Source organism: Marmota flaviventris, chromosome 19 (assembly GCF_047511675.1).
Source record: "Marmota flaviventris isolate mMarFla1 chromosome 19, mMarFla1.hap1, whole genome shotgun sequence".
Classification (NCBI taxonomy): domain Eukaryota; kingdom Metazoa; phylum Chordata; class Mammalia; order Rodentia; family Sciuridae; genus Marmota; species Marmota flaviventris.
Window position 1 is genome coordinate 29,194,650 of NC_092516.1, and position 20,376 is coordinate 29,215,025.

The 20,376-nt window shown below is 53.2% G+C and overlaps 1 protein-coding gene across 6 annotated transcripts in view; it reads right to left on the bottom strand.

The window, feature by feature from the left end:
- The window catches only part of Cux1 (cut like homeobox 1), a 316,712-nt gene that overhangs the window by 85,806 nt on the left and 210,530 nt on the right, over positions 1 to 20,376 (bottom strand). For all 6 annotated transcript variants that reach the window (XM_027952928.3, XM_027952927.2, XM_027952926.2 and 3 more), the window contains one exon: positions 3,457 to 3,505. In XM_027952928.3, coding sequence (XP_027808729.1) covers positions 3,457 to 3,505 — 49 coding nt within the window. The remainder of the gene's footprint in view (positions 1 to 3,456; positions 3,506 to 20,376) is intronic.

A 20,376-nucleotide genomic window follows, 5' to 3' on the forward strand; every position in this document is an offset into this window, starting at 1 on the left:
AATGCCGGTGTCTGCCCCGGAGCCAGGCACCCTCGCCCATGGGAACGTGAAACCTGGCCCCAGAACGCAGGGCCTGCGAGTTCCTTCTGTTCTGCGCTTCTCTGCCCGGCTCCTTCTCCTCACTGAGGCTCCACTGAGGTTTCCAGCCCCAACCTCAGACTGAAGGGTCTTCCCCGAAGGCAGTCTTGAGCCATGAAAACCAGACAGGTCAACAGGATCAGGACAGTTTGCTTAGATGGCTTCCTCCTCCCACTGCCCAGGCTGCCCACGACTTGAACCAGGGCTGCTGCAGGGAGGGACATCCAGCGCAGGGCAGACCTGGCGGTCCCACCTCTGCTCCTCTTTACCAGAAGCCTCGGAGTTCTACACCTTTATGGTCACACTTAACATGGGAATATTAGTGCAAGGGCCTCGACGTCGGGCCAACAGGGGTCAAGGAGACCCTCCCTATGGACAGCTGCTGCCTGGGTTTCCATGACGGAAACCAGCACCTGAGCAAGCAAATAGAGCTTCAGGTCTCAGAGAACGTCTTGCTATAAACCTGGCGTGAAATAATGTTCTGTGCCAATGAACTAGTAAATCGTTCCTCCTGGGGGTCCCGGCGGGGAGGCGGCTGGCGCATAGCTCTGTGCAGCTCTGCTCTGGGCCAGCCCTCATCTGTGGGGAGTGCCTCCCCTTGGGCTCTGCGGCTTTCTGTGCCCTGTCACCATAGCTACTTAGGGCGCTCCTGGATTCCAGTCTTCCCACTCCCATCCACTCTGCATGGCCATAGAGCCTCCAGAGCATACACCCGTATCCTGCTCCAGCTGCTCCTCGCAGGAGGAAGCCCCCCCCGCCGCCTACCTGCCCAGAGCCCCTTTCTCATATTTTAGCACCCCAGGTTCCCGAAGGTATTCCTTGAGCTCTTTTCAGTTGTAGGTGGACACAATACCTTTATTTTACTTATTTTTATGAGGTGCTAAGAATCAGACCCAGGGCCTCACACGTGCTAAGCAAGCGCTCTGTCACTGAGCCCCAGCCCCAGCCTTGTGACCCTTCTTTCCCTGATTTCCAAAGACCAGGAATGGCCCTGAGCCTCTAGTTTCTTTGGTGTTAGGGTCCCCCGGTCCTGGCTGTGGAGTGGAGCCAGACTGTGAAACCGCTTTCTTTACTATGGCTTCTAGTCCAAAATGGGCTTTCCCGGGCATGGACTAATGGCCCCTGAGCTGACCACCCTCTGTGTTCTAGAAACTCTGTAGTGATGGGGTAGCCTTGAGGCTATTAACTCAGGCTGGGCCGTGAGTGCCAGTGTTGCACCTCACAGGGGAGGCCCCTTCGGGGTTCCCTGCCAGGCCTGTCCCCTCCCCCGCACCGCACTCCCCCACCTCTGAAGAGTCTCACAAGGCGAGTAGGGCTCCAGCTGCTGTGGCCCTCTGTCCTCTCAAGTGTTTAAAGTTTTCGGCTGTGTAGGGTACAGTGTGAGGTCCACCATCGCTACACCAGTGCGTTCAGTTCAGTAGTGTCAGCTACAGTCACCTTGGTGTGTAACCAATTCCAGAACCTTCCCATCCTGCAAGACAGCACCTCCACCTACCCAACATCCCATGTCCCCCCTCCTGTCCCTGACCTATGTAGCTGTTCTGGGTGACTCCATGACTCCATCTCCTCTAGACACCCCGTCCGTGGGGTCACACAGTAGATGTCTTTTTGTGCATGGCTTATTTTCTTAAAAAATGTCCTCAAGGTTCATCTTTTCTTTTCTTTCCCTTTTTCTTTTTTAAGATTAAGACATTCATGGGGCTAAGAAATCCACACAACCAGGAAGTCCAAGTTAGAGCTGCACCAAGTGTCACTGTGGAGTGGCACCTGTCTCTATGGCCCTGCCTGATGCCCCTGAAGACACTCTGAGAAGGGCACCACCAATCGCCAAATGGCTCTGTTACCTGAGGACTGCCTCTACCCTCCTAAGGTCAGTTCTGACAGAGCACCTGATGCTCGCAGACTCAGGCTGTCTGCCGAGAGACCCGGGCTTACCCAAAGGTGCCAGTCCAAGGGGGCTATGCCCATGGCAGGCCTCGGGGGAGGCTGGGAGGAAATCTGAGAAGTACAAGCACAACCAGGTGACAAAGATGATGCACTCCTCTCAGCAGCTACTTCTAACTCGGGCTCTGCCACGTGCGGCCATGCGGACTGAGCCAGGGAGGGGCCGGCACAGCAGGGCAGACATTGGCAATGGCACAGTCTATAAGGGGCTGGTGGCAGGTGCTCTATGACCCTGTTTCTGGGTGTTTCCAGGTGGCCAAGAGCACAGCCTCCAAAGTTAGACTTCGGGGGTCCGGGTCCTGGCTCTGTACCTGACCAGCCACTAACCTGCTTCCCCAAGTGTACGGTGGGAATCCCGACAGCACTGACCTCAGTGGACAGCTGTGTGGCTGTGTGGACCGGGCCTAGGCAGAGGCCAGGGCTCCAGAGCTCTGACTAGAACCGGGCCACTCACCCCACACGACTCCACCCCCACCCACCCCTGCCCCATCAGCCCCAGATCCAGGGTGGGTGTAAGGCCCAACATCACACCCGTGGTGAAGTCCTGAAGGGCCGGTCCCATGCTGGAGCTGACTTTGCCGCTCTAGCCTGTGGGGGAGGGGACTTGTAGGGGAGGGATGTTGAGGCCCTTCCCCAGTGCTGGCCCTGGCCTGGGAGAGCAGTGCCCACAAAGGCGGGAGCCTGTGGGGCCTCTGCAGGGTGGGCAGAGTTCAGGGAGCCTGGAAAGCGCTCTGCTCCAGGGGGTGAGGCGAGCATGCTCCCTGGGTGACCCGGGGCCACCCAGCTGAAAAACTGAGTGAGGAGAAGCCGCAGCGCGTGAGGCCCACCACTGCGTGGCTGCTTCTCCCACAGTAAGGAGCACACGTGGGGGACTCCTGTCCCTCTAAGCGGTGGCAGCACCATCTGCTGAAGTGAGGTGCTCTGTGACCTGCAGAGGGCAGGGGTGGGGTGGCTGGACTGTCCAGGCAGCTGATGTTTGGAACCACCGGATCCTGGGCACCTGTTCTGTGCTGGGCATTTCCCAAAGAGCATGTCTGACCACTGGGCACCGGGCAACAGGGGCTGCACCCAGCTGCCCCTCCAAATCAAGAGACTGCACCCCCTGGAAGGTGGCTGTGAAGATGGCTCTACCATGTGACTCTACCATGTAACATGTGCCGCAGGGACAGAGGGTCTTGAAAAAGAAAAAGTAGCCCCTCTGGAGTGGACATCCCCGTGGGATGACCAAGATGCTCCGGTCATAGCAAACCTTTGCCAGGGAAACGAAGCTGCGAGTTTCATGTGTTTTCCAATGTCACACAACATCACCATGAGACCGACACGACACCGTTAGGTCAAAACACCAGAACAACCAGCCTCCAATTGAGCGCGAGGTGGCCGGGTCAGCAGGACGGGTGCCGCTGCAGTTCTGCCCAACGCTTGCGGACAGCCTACCTGGTTTGCTCTTTCCAGGTCGGTCATGATCATTTCGATCTCGTCGGCCCTAGGAAGGTGAGAGGAGAGAGTGGGTTAGCTGACGACAAGGCAGGCTCAGGAGTGACACAGGACAGGCTTTCCGGCTCAGTGCTAGGCAGGACATCACATTCACTGGGCGAGGTGGGGTCCCAGCACGGGGGAGGGAAGGACCCAGTAGACCCGCGAGGGGTCCCAGCAGCCACAGGGAGGAGGTGGGCTCCTGCTGGGGGTGGCCCGCCTGTGGCATCGTTCTTCTGATGACCTTCTGTCTGGGGAGCAGAGACAGAAAAGGTAAAATACACTGTGTTCTGGTAAGCAGAGCTCTGGACAGAGCGCTCTGGGGAGACAGGGGGACGACTTCTCCTGGGGAGAGGGAGTCCGGGAGGCTTCAGGGGCAAAGGGGCCAGAGGAGGAGTTGGGAAGGGCCAGGTTAGGCCCTCGGCAAAAGGCCTTTGGCAAAGAAGGCTTTGCCAGGACGGAAGGGACAAGAGCAGGCAGTCAGATGGTGGGAGGAGGGCCGGGGTGGAGAGGCTGTGGGGGGGCGCTGTGGGGGCAGGGACACGGCTGGGCTCACTGCACCCCAGCTTGCCCCTAGCAGCACAGTCTCCAGGGTCTTGCTTTTGTGTTTCAAAGTCCTTCCTTGGGCAGCATGAGGCCAGCACGTGGTCCTGACACATACCACCGTAAGTGGGGAGAGCAGTCCCTCAGGGAAGGCTGCCAACGCCCATGGCCTGTGGTGGCTGGAAGAGGACACAGGGCAACCCACCACCCCCTTGAGACAGGTTCTGCTGACCGCCTGTGAGGACACAGGATGAGTGGCTGTGACCCCAGAGAGGTGCCAGCATATCCTCGGAGCCCAAGACAACGTGACGGCTACCAGCCCTGGCTGGGGCTCTGGGCCCTGTTCTCTGTCCCGTGTACCTGGGCACCCTCTGTTGCCCACTTCCACTGTGCCACAGCTTTCCCACACCCAGGCTCCTGCCCTCCACCCAGCCTTGCCCAGGGCTCATCCCCGTGGCCCTGTGTCCCCACAACTTCCACCTTGAGCAGGAGCCGACTCTGCTCAGGCCCTGCTACTCCCAGCCCTCCCCAGTCCTTCCAGGTTCTGTCTGAGGCTGTGGCACACGCCCTCTCCCTCACTGGCTTCCCCAAACACGGTGAGCTCTCTGAAGGCCAGGCTGAGTGTCTCCTTGGTACCCGGTCCCTGGACTTGGCCCTGTATCTGGAATGGGCCAGAGGCCTGCATGTGCCATCTGCCAGGCCCAGGCAGGTCCACTCCCTGGGACAGCCCAGGGCACCCAGGCAGGTGGGTCTCAGGGTCCTGAGGAGGCATGTGCTGCACAGGGGACCCGCCCTCTCCTCACACTGAGCAGGCGCACGTCTTCAGGTCCCTGGACTGCCCAGTGGTCCAGGCCGGGGTTTCTCCAGCCCACCTCTGCATGCGGGGATCTGAGGCAATCTTATCAACTCCCAGTGGCCTGGACACCTTGGGATCAGGTTCAATGCATTGTATCTGAAATAGTAGCTGCTTTCAGACTGGCCCGAGTAAAGTCTGGAACAGCCGTGGAATGGCCTAGTTAAATGGAGCTATTTTTAGGACGGTTTCATGGGGAAGGCAGTGTCTCTGTGAGATAAAAACCCAACTGGGCCCCTGCTGTGAGGTGCTGGGCGAGAGCAGACGGGGGCAGTGGGCTAATATACGGAACAGTCTGTGGGGCCATCCCACGCCCAAACTCCACGCCCTGGGGAAAAGCTGCCGAGCAGAGACGTTCTTAATAACCACGGAGGATTAAAACCCATCATTAACGAGCCAAGGGTCCTAAACATGAGAAGAGGAAGATCGGAGTCCAGGCAGAAAGCCACCTCCTGTCCCCACCGCCTGAGGATGAAGGACGCAGAGCTGCACCCCAGCAGGCACAAAAGGAAACAAAGCTATGACTCCTCTCAGTTGTGCAAGTTTCACACACAGTTCTGAACTTTAATCAGGCAGTTCTTCATCGGCAGTGAAGGAAGCCCAGGCGCACATGGCGGATGCCCCAGACGTCCCGGACACCCACCATCCGCTTACTGGTTCACGGGTTCCTTGAGTGTCTGACACCTCACGCCTTATGGCGCCAGGAGGCAGGCAGAGACCCAGACGCGGTTCACGAATCTCGCCAGTGCCGCGTGGCTGCCGAGCACCCCAAGACAGACCTGCAGGGAGAGGGCAGAGCCGCCTCTCCCTCCCTCAGGGGCACCTGCAGAACCAGCGGTGCCCGCTGGTCTGGGTGAGCAGAGGCCCGAGTGCATGTCCAGGCAGGGACTTCTGTGAATCGCTCCCGTTGGTCCTTTGTGGGCTGTTCCCAAGTCGCAGCTAACCTCCCTGGGTCGACAATGCTTCCTTTGCTCTGTTTGAGACTCATCGTTCGGAAGTGAGCTGCTTCTGTCCTCGGCGTCACTCCACCTTTGTCTTCTGTTTTGCTCTTTTCCTGCAGCCTTCTGGAGGCTTCCTGAATAGGGCCTGAGTGCTTGTGGGCTGTGCCGCCACTCAGGGCTGTGCCCCCACTTCCTGCTTTGCTCCTCTGGGTCCTCTCCAAACCTGTTGTTTCCACCTGGTTCATTTTCCCACGGAGCCTACCTTTTGCTTTACCTAGTTTTTTGAGTCCATTTCTCAGCCTGATTTGTTCTTGTGGCCCATCTGTCCCCTCAGGTCACATGCACCAAGGGGTGTGGGGTCTTTCAGAGGACAGCCATTTTACCTCTGGGCTCTGATACCCTGGGGAGAGCCAGCGACCCCTTGGGGCAGTGGGTAGGTCAGGGAGGTCAGAGAAGCAAGCCCTGTTGTGAGTGCCAAGATGAATGGAAGAGAAAGACGCACAGCAGGGGTCCGGCAGGTTTTGCTGAAGAAGGAAGGGAGGGCCTCTGGCCCCCAACTGCTCACTGATGACTCCCCTCAGCTGCCCCTCTACCAGGAATCCGTCCAGCCAGAGCTGGGCCTCCCCTTCCCTGCCAGGGGCAGCAGTGCCAGGAGGAGGCCTCCTGGGTGTAATCCCCATCCTGGACATCTGGAGCAAAGGGTTGGCTCCCCACCCCTTGTCTGGGAGAGCACCAGGAAGAGGGGTTCCGAGAGGCTGGCCTCACAGAGGCATCAGGGCTGGGCTGGGGTGCTGAGGGCTGGGAGTGGTGCCCCCATAGTCTTGGGTCAGGGGGCCCAGGTGGGCTTGGGAGCTCCCTGCAGATGTGGAGACTCTGGCCTTGGCTGTTCATCAGGATTCTTAACATCTAGGAAACTATGCCTCATATTTCTGAAATATTTCAAGTCACTTATAAAAAGTTAGTCACATTTAAACAGGAAGGTGCCTTCTCAGCTGTCTGCAGCAATCCCTGGAAATGAATTTCAAGTTTTCCATCTACAGGTCAGTTTAACTTGGGTTCCTAAGCAACTGCCGAACTGACCAAAATACTGGGCGTGCTAACGACCTCTGCCCTAGCCTTTCATGGGGACAGCAGCTCCTGTCCTCCCCCAGCTTTCGGAGGACGATGACCACCCTGAGCTTTGCCTCGTGGGGCAGGTTATTCAAACCAGGTACGGTGCTGACAGCTGGGCCCAGGGGGCTGCAGCTCCTGACCCCAAAAGGAGACAGTGTGGGGAGCGGGGATATCCCGCAGGAGAGGCCGAGTTCAGGTCATTTGCAGGATCCCTACTAATTTTTTGGAGGGGCATTTTTTTAAAAGGTCAAAGAGAACACGGCTCGCTCCAGCTGGGTGGGAGCTGAAGCGCAACGGGTAGCGGGAGGCGCATGGCGTGGCCCCGGCACCTGTGAGCCTGGACCAAGAACAGCCTCTCTGTCTTTAGAACCCACTTGCACACAAAGCGGCCACCCACGCCTCCCAACATCCACCCTGCCAGACCCACACCCTGAATCAGCAGGACGAGCACACCCCCAGGTGAGTATCAGCCACCAGGAGGGGTCCTCAGGCGGGGATGACACACCGTGGCCTCTGTGGCCTCCCTGGCCCAGCCTCCAGATGCGTTTCTTTTCATTCCACAGGCTCCACGGCCGCCCACCATCTGGAGCCTGACATTAGTCTAAAATCATTTATTTTCCAAAGTCCGCAAGAACCGCACATATTGTTTGCTCAGCAGAACGATTTATTATAAAAATCTAGTTCCCTCACCTTTTTACGAGCTGACAAAACAGCTTCCCCTGATCTATTAACCTGGGCTGCATTATGCTCTGCTCCGACTCCAGCGGCAGATAATTTCAGTTTGGCCCGGAATATATAGTTCATTCATCCGCTCCCTGCACATCATTCCAGGGTATTCTCTGGGCGAACACACGATTTTTATGAGGAACTTGAAAGGACGTGGTCAAGGTTGATGGAAAGGAAATTATACCCACGCTAGACACAGTGTATTTCCTTTCACATGCGCCTCCTGAGTGCTGGCGTCCGGCACCAGGGCAAGGCTATGTGCACTTCAGTACCCAAACAATCACAGTGCCACCAGGAACTGCTAAAACAGAGAACACCCTGCCCTCCACATCTGCACATTCCACATCCAGTTGGATTCCACCAACCGTGGATCAAAGTATTCAGAAAACCCTGCACCTGTTCTGAACACATATAGTCTCTCCCCTAGACGCCATCCCCCAGTGATGCAGCACAACTATTTACATAGCGACTGCACAGGGCCGGGTACTGTAAGTCACCTAGAGACAAAGTGCTATCCCAGTGTAGATTCTGGTATACCTGGGGTCCCAGAATCCATCTTCTTGGGTATGAAGTGACAGAACGACATCTGTGTGTCTACGGGGCAGCTGAGGGAAGGAATAGGATGGTCTTCAAGAGCAGTCAAGTCAAAATCCAAAGAGGCTTGGTACCAGATTGTGCAGTTCTTTAGCGTCAAACAGAGAAATATCTAAAGATGGAATCTCCCTGCTTTAAAAAAGACCCCCTAATATGTCCAGGACACACACTCTCCTCGGCACACCTCTGTACCAGGAGTGAAGTGAGTCTGTGGCTAAGGTGGGTTCTTCTCCTGACAACCTGCGGGCCAGGTTGGTGCAGCCAAGGGGGGCTCAGCTGGGGGGGCTTGCTGGACCCAGCTCAGGTGGGGGGGGACAAGGGATGGGCCAGGGCTGGGCTCTGAGGGGGTTCCTTGGTGATGGGGCTGGAATCCCCTCCATGGGGAGATGCTCTGGCCACGTGGGAGCAGCTGGGAAGGGACAACCACAGAAGGTGGATGTCACTGGAAGGAAGGGCTGGCCCAGAGTATGACTGTCCCTCCCAGATGGGGTGGGGCAACGACTTGGGAGGCCAGTTGTGCCTGCTGAGCGCCTTCTGGGTGCCACAGGAGGGGACAGATATCCCAGGGGGCGACCTGCTTTCTGGCTAATGCAGGAAGGCACACCCTCAGCAGATGTGCACTGCCCCCCTACTCCTGTTACCTTGCTGGAGGGCATGGGGTGGCAGGTACAGAGACACTGTGATTCAGTACAGTGTCGCTCCAGGAAGAGGGACAGGGCTCTGCAGACAAAAGCAGGGACCGTCTCACAGAGGACAGGACATTCTGTTCCTGAGGATGAAGACGAGTTTGCTGGGCAGAGAACAGTGGGGCTGAGGGAAGTGCTATCACTAGAGAGGAGAACTGACCACACAGCGGGGCCTGCTGGACTCTGGGCCAGCTCTGCCGTCCCTCCATGGGTTTTCACGTTCCCAGGTCCTCACCTGCACCCAGGTCCTCACCTGCACCCAGGTCAGTGCAGCCCACCCCTCCGGCATCTCTCACTTCTCGTGAAGGATGGCACTGTCTCAATTCCAGGACCACCACAGACACAAGGGGGATGGTGCCTGGCCAGCACCCAGCGCACCCTGCGTGGCTGGCTCTGGGCTCTGTATGTCTTCATTTTGGTAAAGGAACATCCAGCCGTTCCTATTTTATTATGACTTTTTAATAAAAGATGGTATTGATTTCATTAAGTACCTCTTCAGCATTTATGGAGCTAATGAAGAGGATTTTCTCCTGACCTGTAAAACAGTGAACTGCACCTGCCCTCTGCCCCCACCTGGTTGTGGTGTCCTGTGCGCTTAATGAGCTCCTGAGTTCTATTTGCTAATATTTTATTTAGTTTTTTTTCATAAATATTTTTATATGAGATTGGCCTTTGGTCTCTTTTGTCTTGTCTTGGGTGAAGCCACAAAAAACATCTGAAAGCGTCTCCTTCTCTGCAGACAGGAGGAGGAAGCCATCAGGGCTCGGATGCATCAGCCCAGGCACACAGCACCCGTGCCCACCTGCTGGTTCCCACGCAGGGCTGCAGGCCTGGTTCCCCGGTGGCCCCCCCTGCCACCTTTGCTCCAGGAGGCAGGTCCCCACCACGTTTTCCTGGGGGTTCCCTGAGCAGCGTCTCCACAGGGCGACATTTCAGTCCCAGCCCCCAGTCATAGCCTGGCACGGTGCGACTGGGGCCACGAGCTCCTTTTCGTTTCTTCCTCCGAGAGAGACCCATCTTGCAGGCCGGGTCCCTTCAGCCCTGGGGTCAAGACACCGCAGGGAGAAGACAGTGAGTGGAAGACTCCAGAACCACCTCCCACGAGCACCTGAGCTGCTCTCCCAAGGTTATTTTCCACTCTTCAAACACCATCTTGTCTTCCAAACAAAGGCGCCTGAGTGTGGGGTGCGTCCTCATCAGGGCCATTGTGCCGCAGGTTCTTTGTTTCTTGGAGGCAGTTTTTTTTGAAATCTTTTAGTAACATCCATTTCATGTAAATTTCTTCTGTGGCTCAATCAACCGTCAGCCTCTCAGATTCCTTCACTCTATTCTGTTCCTTGAAACTGCCCTTCCTGTCCTCACCTTCCAGCTCTGTGGCCTGGGCTGCCGAGATCTCCACAGGTGGCCTGTCCTCTCACCAAGGGACCTCAGCTTTAGTGGACTTCCGGAAGGCCTCCCACAGCCCACTTCCCACCGTCCACTCGGATGGCCTTCAATGTACTTCTTCCTGTCTGGAAGTGTCTGCTCAGGATCGGCTACTGCCTCACTCACTGCTGTCATCCCAGAGACTACAGGAAGTGCTTTCCAAATACCAGGTGATGGAATATGCAAATTAAAATGCAATTTATCAATTATATATGCAGAGTGCTCCATGCTACCTAAAGCCCAGGCTCTCCAGGCGAGCACCAACTCACTGGTGAGTGCATTGAAGGGCGGAAGGCAAAAGGACTATCTGCCAAGCTGCAAACCTGACTTAAGGTCGACGGCCATCTCTGCACAGGGGAGCAGGGCACTCGGCAGTCTTTGAAAGACAAGGTGAAGACAGCTGTGGCTCCAGAGTCCATTGGACTGCAGGTCCCCATGGGGGCTGGCCTGGGAGATGGGAGAGGAGAGGCTTTCCTGATGGCTCTGGCTTGTAGGATTGGCCGGGTCCTCCACTGACCATCCCAGGTTGAACGGGCTCTGGAAGCTGTGGAGGGGAAGGTGACATTGCCTGGCATCCTCTAAGCCCCTGCCTGGCTGCAGGTGTCATTTCAGAGCGACCCCATGGTTTCCCGAAAAGGGCCTGGGTGGGAGATGGCTGTAGAGCTCGATGTGAGGGGCAGCCTTCTGGAAATGGTGGTTTTCATTTTTGTTGGCAAGGAAACTGTGTTGAGAGATAGTTAAACGGCGGGAATATCACCTCTGTCTGCTCAGACATAAACCACAATTTGTTCTTTTCAGGACCATTATGTCAAACTTAAACAATATCACAGTAACAATTAAAAACAAGTTTAGTCAGGCCTCATCTTTTCAATCCCAAATGGGAAGGAAACCGCCCTTCATGCCCCCACCTTTAGGGGACCCGCTGATTCAGTGGTTTAAATGAACTCTGCTGCTAGCTGCGTGTGAGTCTAGCTGGGGGCCAAGGGAGCCCCAAGGCCCACATGGCATAACTGCCCATCAGTGCCACAGAGGACCCCTCAGACAGGCTGGCTGCTGCCCAGGGAATGACCCTCAGTGTGGTCAGAAGCCATCTGTGACGGTCACTCAGGCTTCAGTTGTCCACAGGCAGGGGCACAGGACAGCTGCGGCCCTGAGAACTGGTTCACAACATGCATAGCTCCTGCTGGTCACGCTCCCAAGGCCATCGGGGGCCTCTGGGGATAAATGTCGGATCCATCTTTGAACACTTCTTGCCACTGCCTGGAGCTCTAAGGGAGGCAGCACACAGGAAAGAGGGGAATATCTTCTTTCCTTCATTCAAGTGCCATGGAGTCATAGGATGATGGGGTCACGAAAAGCAAAATCAGAAAACCTGGTCTGAATGGCAGAGAGCCCGAGGCTGGCGGGGAAACACTGAATTCTCCCTTCAGCTCTCTGGCCTGGGGCAGGTCTCTGAGCGGATGGGACCTACAGGAGAGACCTTTGAGCACCAAGCACACAAATACAAGAGTCCTGGCTGCTGTTGGGTAAGGGAGTCTCCCACCTCTGGTTACAACTGGCTTCCAGTGCCACCCAGGAAGTGACGCCTGGCCCCAAAGTTCCATCCTGAATCTGACCAAGCCTCTATGTTCAGCTACAAATTTACAGGACAGGAGAAGGCAGAGGAGCACCCTGAGCACACCTGGGGATGTGATTAGCAAGACCCAGATGGGGGGAGCCACTCTGTTGCGAAGACCTCATTTCACTCAGACTGTGAGGAACAGAACAAGGGAGGGTGGGAGGTTGGGGACACATCTACAAAATGAACAGGACTCCAGGGCGTTGGTATTCCAACCAATTCCAAGATGTGGCTCTTAATTGGATTCTGATTCAAACAACTTCAGAAAACAAAACAATTCCATGATGTTTAGGGCAACTAGAAACTTCAAGGTTGACCAGATGTATCTAGTAATACCAACAGGTTTTTAGTACTGTGGCTACAGTGACAAGAGGCGTCTTTGTGGGCGTGTACTTGTTAAACTGCTTAGAAATGACCAGGAAGGAGCTTCACAAGTCAACAGGAGCCAGGCAGGTGAGACGGACTGGCAGGTGGCGGGCTGTGCAGTGGGTACCCGGGGGCCAATGGCACAAGCGTGCCCGCTCTAGTAAGCTGGAAATTAACATACAAAAAGTAAACAAAGGCCCTCCAGGACAGGTTCTACCGAGTTTGGTATCCCTCCACTGTGACTTGTTGACTATAAAGTCTGTCCTGGTGTTGACTGCTGGCAGAAATGAAATAGTGAGACACGAAAACATTTGGGCACCAGATGGAAGCATCTAGAAGGATGTCACTGCACTGCCCTGGGAAAGAACACGGACAGGAGGCATGGTCCAGGTGTGGGAAGCCCAGCTCTGCCCAGCCCACCCTAATGCTCATATTCTGAGCCTCTCCTTCACTAGTCTCAGGGGGGAAATGTACATGGCACACCTCTGAGGGAAGGTGATTTTAAAAACCATATATATCTATTTTTCTTTGACACAGAAAAAAGACTGTTAGCTGAGAACAGAGAATGGGAAGAAAATGAACCCTGAAGAAACACCAGGTCCCAGGCCACAGGGCCCAATGGTTCACTTCTCGCCCCTGGTGGCCTGCGCCTACCTCCATGGAGCCCTGGGTGACGGGCCCGTCCACACTGCAGGACTCATGGCACACAGCAGCACCAGCAGGACAAGAGACCAGGCTGCTGCCACCTTAGCTCAGATTGCAAAAAGGTACCCTGTGAGGGCTGATTTCCTGTCACATCATCGTTATTTTGTTAACAGCCTCCTTCACATATTTAGTGCTGGACTCTTGTTTTTCCAACTTTGTCAGCAGCTGGGGGGTTCCCGTGGGGTTTGGCTCCCCTGTCTGGTCTCCGTACCCCGGGGGAACAGGCCTCTGGCCAAGAGGCACCAGCTAAGCTTCTGCTGCCCGAGAAAACCCACAGGACTGCAGTCCTGGTCCTCCTTCCCCCCTCCCCTGCCTTCCGAGGACTGGGGCAGGACGGTGACAAACGGCCCACGGGGAGCAGCTAGCCTATGGCAAACCTTGCTTTTCCTCCAAAGTGAGGGTCTCTAATTACCTCCTGTCTCCCCTAAGCACTCCTTGGTGGGAGCTGCCAAGCAAGGGGCTGGTGGCAGGAAAAGACCGCCACCTGCATGCTCCTTGTCACTCTCAGCTTCCAGGCTCGTCCCCAAGTCCCAGCCAGGCTGACTGCCTCGGCCCATCAGTTGGTCCCCTCCACACCTGTGGCCTCAGAGTCACTGAGTGTCCTCCCATGCCCTGCACTTCAAGCAGTGCGGTCCCCTTCACCCTGCATGCCTGGGCGCGTGACGGGGCAGGCGACCACGGAGGCAGCGTTGCGTCTGAGGACAGCAGCCTTCCTGCCCGCCCGCAGCAGCCTAAGTGCCTTTTTTAGGGTAACTTGAATAATTCAGCGGCTCCTATGCCACTTGTGAAGTGTTAGACAAACAACTCAGATGGGCCAGACTTGCTGGCCCCACGAAGACCGTCCCTTCCCTTCATTCTGACCTCATCACTTTGGCCACACGTTTCTGAGAACGCCCTCCATCCTGTGCACTCACTAAGACACCGCAGAGGAAGCACACGATGCTCAGATGCAGAAGGAAATGGAAAGGTTAATTGCACAGCAAGTCTCCCCGTGGCCAAGACAGCGTGCTGGGGACCCCGCAATGCCCGCCGCTCAAAACCCCGGGAAGGAAACGTCTCAGCCACGTCGGGCTATGGAGTAATTGAGATTTTTATTCACATCCAAGCCTTAAGAGTCTTCCCACTGAGGTCTGCCATTCACCTCCTACTCCACTCTGAGCCTACGGATTCCATGCCTTGTCTTAAAGCCACTTCAAACACTTCATAGTAGTGCGATAAGAATTCTAAGTAAAGAGGACAAAAATCAAATGACCTTCCTGGTTTCCCTCTAGAATTTGTTTTGGAAGGACTTGCGCTGGACAGGCCACACCTCTGTCCTATGTTCATGGCTAGATGAGCACGGGTGAGAGCCTCTCCCCACCAGGAAGACACAAATGTCAAGTAACTGGCTTGAAGCCCCGGCTCGGTGTTGTCACTCTGGACAGGAAATGGATTCGATCAGTTTTCAAATGACAGGGCTCCCCAGGGTTCCCCTGCAGAAGGACCCCAGATACCAGTTGATAAATTTCTGAGTTTAGTAAAAATGAAAAAGGCAGCTAGATCCTTTAAACAGGCGATGAGAAGAGTGTTCCTGTTTATGTAGGTCACCTCCTGGATCTATCTGGCACACCTCAAGTTTGTGAAACATATTTACCATATGCTCGGGATGAAGGATTCTTATCACTACTTGATAATCCTGCCAACCCCACATGCTTTCTGAAGGCAGCAGAAACTCTCTGGAAAATCCAAGTATCTTTAAAGATACTTGGCAGGAATTTGTAGGTTCAGAGTGTTGTAGAAGAGCCTGGGTCTCATCAAGGAGGGAGTGTCCAGGTGATGGAGGGTCATTTGTTGCTTTGATGGACGTGGAGTGTGGCAAGAAAACTGGCACAGAGAATTCAAGAGGGTTTCAGGAGGGCTGGGTACTTTTCCACCTGAAGGTGGTATTCAGTATTAAAGGGGAGACGCACTACAGGTCTGAGGAGAAGACTCCAGATAATGAATTCAGTGCATCTTTGTGAATAGGCCAGAAAGTTTAAGACAGGGACACTGTAAATCTGAAAGCGAGAATCAACAATTAGAGAAAATGTAAGTCAAGAGAAGAGTTGTATCAGTGAATATGGGCAGGACAAGTTCACTCCTAAAAATAAAATATGTATTTGAAGAAAATGCAAACTCTAAGAACATGTAGCAGAAAGGTCCTTTGAGCGAGAAGGCACAGACTTGACTAGATTTTTAAAAAGGACTAATGACGTTCAGATTCTAAGCCACGCTCCCCAGCACTCCATGCAGTCAGGAGAGGTGGGTGCTGCTGCGGGTCAGCAACAGGCACAGTGCCTGAGCCCCTGCTAAGTGACAAGGTGAGGAAGTCCACAAAACACGGAAAACAAAAATGGAATACAATGCAGTATACACAGGTGTAATTCTGTTGTTAACACGTGGGACAGAAAGACCACGTCCTGGTCAAATTTAGGGCGCGGGGTTGTCGCTGGAGCTCGTGGTGAATGGCAGAAAGAACAGGGATTTGAAACCAAGAGCCTCCATTTACTGTTGTCCTAAAAGGGTCTGAAGTCACTATCTGCAGTGATGTGATCACATGCTCACAGAACCCAAAGACCCCCGGCAGCAACTGGGCAGAGGTGGTCGGGGCCACAAGCAGGGCCCATGTTTTTTGGCAAAGACAAGAAAATAATCAACTTTCACACACCAGTCATTATTAATATCTGGAAAATGAAATCAACGATCTCTCTCATCTACAGCAGGCATATAAATATTAAACATGTGGGAATTAAAATAACATGGCATAAATTCCACCTATAGAAAATCGAATTATAAAATGCTACTGGCAAAGAAAGCTAATGATGACATTTCTTATTTGCGGTTGCATTAAATATAAATAAGGGTAAATTTATCTCTGAAGTTAATTTGTAAAACTTGGTAAAATGACAAGATGTGTATGGAAATATTAGGTGGGCTTTTAAAAAAACCAGCAAAACAACAGTAAACTAGTTGTATATGACATGAAAATAGAAAACAGGTATCTTACCAAAATCATGTGGAATTTATTAGAATGGAAAATTAGACTGCTAGAATGAAATTGCAGACAGAAATCAGACGTGTAATTATTTATGTCTAAGTTGTCGGATGTAAAGTGCTGGTGGAAGAAATCACAGGACCACTGGGCGAACTGAGGGTACCTTGAAGAATGATAAACAGACAGTGAACTGCCCCTTATGCTATCAGACCCGGTTAAAATAAGTCATAAAAAAAAAACCCAAGAAAGTAGATTAGAAAGGAAGGACCATTTCCTATTATTGAGACTATATTAGAAATGGTGATTAAACTGATGAGTCCTATCTTATTCATAGATAAAGTGGTCCCTTGGTATCCACAAGGCATTTGTTCTAAGAAACCTGCAGAGGCTCAAGTCCCTTTTAAAAATTGGGCAGTATTTGCATAAATCCCAGGTACCTCTTCCTGTCGACTTTAAAGCATCTCGGGATGACCTACAATTCCTGATACAATGCAGACTCTATAAATAATTGCCCCACTGTGTTGTTTAGGGAATAATGATAAGAATAAAGTCTGTGCATCTTTGGTACAGATACAATTCTTTTTTTCTGAATATTTCGATCTGTGGTTGGTTGAATCTGTGGACACAGAACTCAAGGACATAAGGGTTGGCTGTACATGATTCTCCTGGACAACTAAAGCCACCAAAACTCAAGCAAAAAGAAAAGCAAGTGATGGGTAAAGGTGATAAGTGGCTCCAACTCAGAGCACAAGCAGAACTGCTGGGCAGCTCCAAGGCTTCAGGGAGACACACGGCCATGAGCAGAGGGAAACGCCAAGCCTGGTGCCCGCGAACCCATGGAGCTGGGCACCACGAGGCTACACCCAGCAGGGAAGACCCTGTGGTGTGCACGTGTCCTTGTCCTCTGCATCGGCCTTGAGGTTCCCGAGGTCTGAAGGAAGCTGTGCTTGCTAGAACCCAGTGCTTTCTGGAAAACACAGACAAGGGCAGCCTCAGGTCATGCAGTGTGGGGTGGGGTAGGAGGGGACCCCAGTCTCTCTGCTGCTGTGGAAGGGTTCCTTCCTCCCCTGGGGCCACGTGTGGGGGACAAAATGGCATCTCTGTTCCCCTAAGAAATTTCTCATTCTGAAAAAAGTATTTTCAGGAGTTATTTTTCTAAAATTTGTTACAAAACCCCAGAAATCACCAAGATGCCTGTAAACTGAGCATGGTGACCTCAGCTTTAATTCTTCAAGAGAAGAAAATAAAGTTTCACCACAAAGACTGCGGGCTAGTGGATGAGAGATGTAAAATGGGGTGAAACGATGTCAAGTCATGCCTGAAGGACCACAAGGTGGCCTCTCCTCTGCAAGCTGCTTTATGTTGGGCACAGCAACCTGACACCTGTGTGCCCAGATGTGCCCTCCGAAATATGCATAAACCTGTGTGTTCTAAACTGTCTGTGCAGTGACCAAACTCACAGCTCAGACTCCCTTTATTGCTGTCAGACGGCTGTGCCATAGGCAGATCTCGGTCCTAGGAGCCCACACACAGCCCTGGGAGCTGCCAGCTTCCACGAAGATCCAGACCAGGTGTCTGAGGCATGGCTGACCAAGCCCTGGCACAGCAGCCTGGTGCAGGAGACCTGTTAGCCCTGAGGAGCTCCTGCCACAGGGAGGCAGACTCTGCTGCAGACAGCACTCTGTGGCCAGGGAAGGCAGCGCGGCTGCCCAGGGCTCTCTCCAAGGCAAGTACAACTGGAGGCGAAATCTGGTCTCTGCACAGCACACACTCTCTGTGCTGCATCTTAAAGTGTATTTAACTAACAATTTCCACACAGACTTTGCTTGAAAGATGCACACATTGGAGAAGATGTTCAAGGAGATATTTTAAGCTTGGTGACTTGACGCTTCAGAGAAGAGGAACTACAATGTGAACCAGTGGCTCTGCGGGTACCAGTGTCCTGTGGGAGGCACCGACCCCCAGACTGACCCTCAAGGCCCTCCATACGAGGTCCATCTAATACAAGGTCAGCAAAGGAAGTCAGTTTGCTGAGTTCTCTCCACGAGCACCAGGTTAAGAGGCTGGTTCCCGTTACAGAGGGTCACACAGGCACAGGAGGGTGCAGCGGGGAGGCTGTGCCTGTTGGGGAAGGGGCCCGGCTGGGAGCTGGGGGATGGCCTGGAATCCGAGTGTGAGGCACTGGCTTCAGGGCACCGCAGGGCCACGCAGGTGGAGCTGCACACCAGGCTGGGGACTTTTCTTCGGAGGCAGGAGAACAAGGCACAGAAAGTTCTTTCGCAGGGCAGATTTAAATGGGATCAGGTCTACATTTCAGAAAAAAAATAGTTTTAGCTGATCCTTAGAGGAGGACAGATGCATCCAGGGAGAACCTGGCAGCAGAGAGATGTGAGATACTGATGACCGTGAGGCCAAGAGATGAAAACGAGCCAGGATCGTGGCTGTGAGGGGGAGACAGAGATGTGAGGCGTGCAGGACAGACACCTTGTGGAGGAAGAATGGACCTGAAAATACAGAGCTTTCTTGGCTGGAGTATTGAACTATTTCTTATTGATTTCTAAGGGTTCTTTATATATGTAGTAGCCCTCTCTGCCACAGGCATTGCAAATATTTTTGCCCATCCATCTTTCTTTCCCTCCTTCTCCAAAGAGCTTTGATTTCCCTTTGTGATTTTTACTTTTGGCATCATGCTTAAAAAGACCTCCTCCGTCCCTATGATATAAATACCCACCTAAAAATTTCTCCTAAGTGATTTTATGGTATTTTTAATCGAAATATTTAAAACATCTAGGCTTTGATTTGCATAGGGCTCAGCTCTGCTCTATTATTTTCTACACAGTTAGCCGTTTATTCTCCTGTGTGTTGAAGACTTCGTTCTTCTCTAACTTTATTTAAACTCAAGTGATTTTTATATACAACTTTTTCTTCTTAATTTTGAAACCTTCAAAAAATACAGAAAGCTTCCCGAAGAAAATAACAATCAACCATATGCCCACGAACAGAATTAGCCACTTAACACAACTGGTCTCTTTCCCATTGTCAACGGCAAGTTCTGGACTTCTAATTACACTTGGGCTTTCCATGGAAACTGGAAAGCACCCAGGAATCTATATATTCTGTAAGCCTTACAAATTGTAAAGCTTTTTTTAAGGGTGGAAAGATCACTGAAATGCATCAAAGTAAAAATAGTCACACTTAAAAAGAAATAAGAGGAAAGGTAAAAATACATGCTAGCCAATAAGATTTCAAGAGTATGTTCTACTTCTGTGCTCCAGGCTATTTTGAGAACATTGCAAACAGCACGTAATTTTGAATTTTTCTCCCAACTCCTGAGGGTTACCTTTTGGGAAATGAGAGGGCACAGGCGCGGAGGCTTGGGGGTTAATTCTTCCTAATGTCGAATGCCCCCGATCCATGCTCTGCTCATCAGAGCATTAAATCTTAGGCTCAGGAGAGCACTGCCATAAAGCTCTGCATTAAAAATTCATACTGCAGGCTGCCTTGAGCGTGCTCTGGCTGGAAGGAGGGCGGCGGGGAGATATAAGACACCCCACTGTCTTTCTGGCAATTGGAGACATTCCTCAACAAACAGCACCTCAGGAAGAGAGCGCCAGGCAAACAAGCCGGGAAGGAAATCAATGGCTTCAATTACCAGTCTCGCCCTCGCTTCCGAAAGGAAGCTCCATTCTTCAGGCTGGTTCCACAGGTACCAGGACAAGGCCAGACATCCTTGTGGGTGCGTGGATGTTCAGCACCCCCTCCACCTGTACACCAGCCCCGAGAGCCCAGGGTTCCAGCCAGGTGGGCCCAGAGCTCTCCTAGGATGGGAGGGGACACATTTGTCCTCATGTTTGTATGTTACAAGGCAGTTGCAGAAGAGTTCCCATCTCCAGCTGACTTGAGGGGTGCACTGGCTGAGACGTTCACAGCTTGGCAACGGCTGACTGGGCACTTCTGGTCTCCAATCAGAACCCACCTGGCAACCAGGTAAGATTTCAGGATTCTGAGTCCCACAGGAAGGTGACAGGGTCAGGGCAGCACACCCCAGTCCCTGCTGTGATGAGCCAACCAGAGACCCTGTGACCAACAACCATCCACAAGACAAATGAGTCCTCAGAGTGAGAGAGACCTGGGGTGGGGACACAACAGGGGCCCTGTGGATCTCAGCAGGTAGCAATGCAGCCACTGCTGACTGAGGACGTGCTCACAGACCCTCCGTGTGACACCAGCTCTCCTAAGTGGAGACTAAGGCCTGGGTGAGGAGCTCGAGTAGCCTGCCCAAGGTCACTCAACTCATG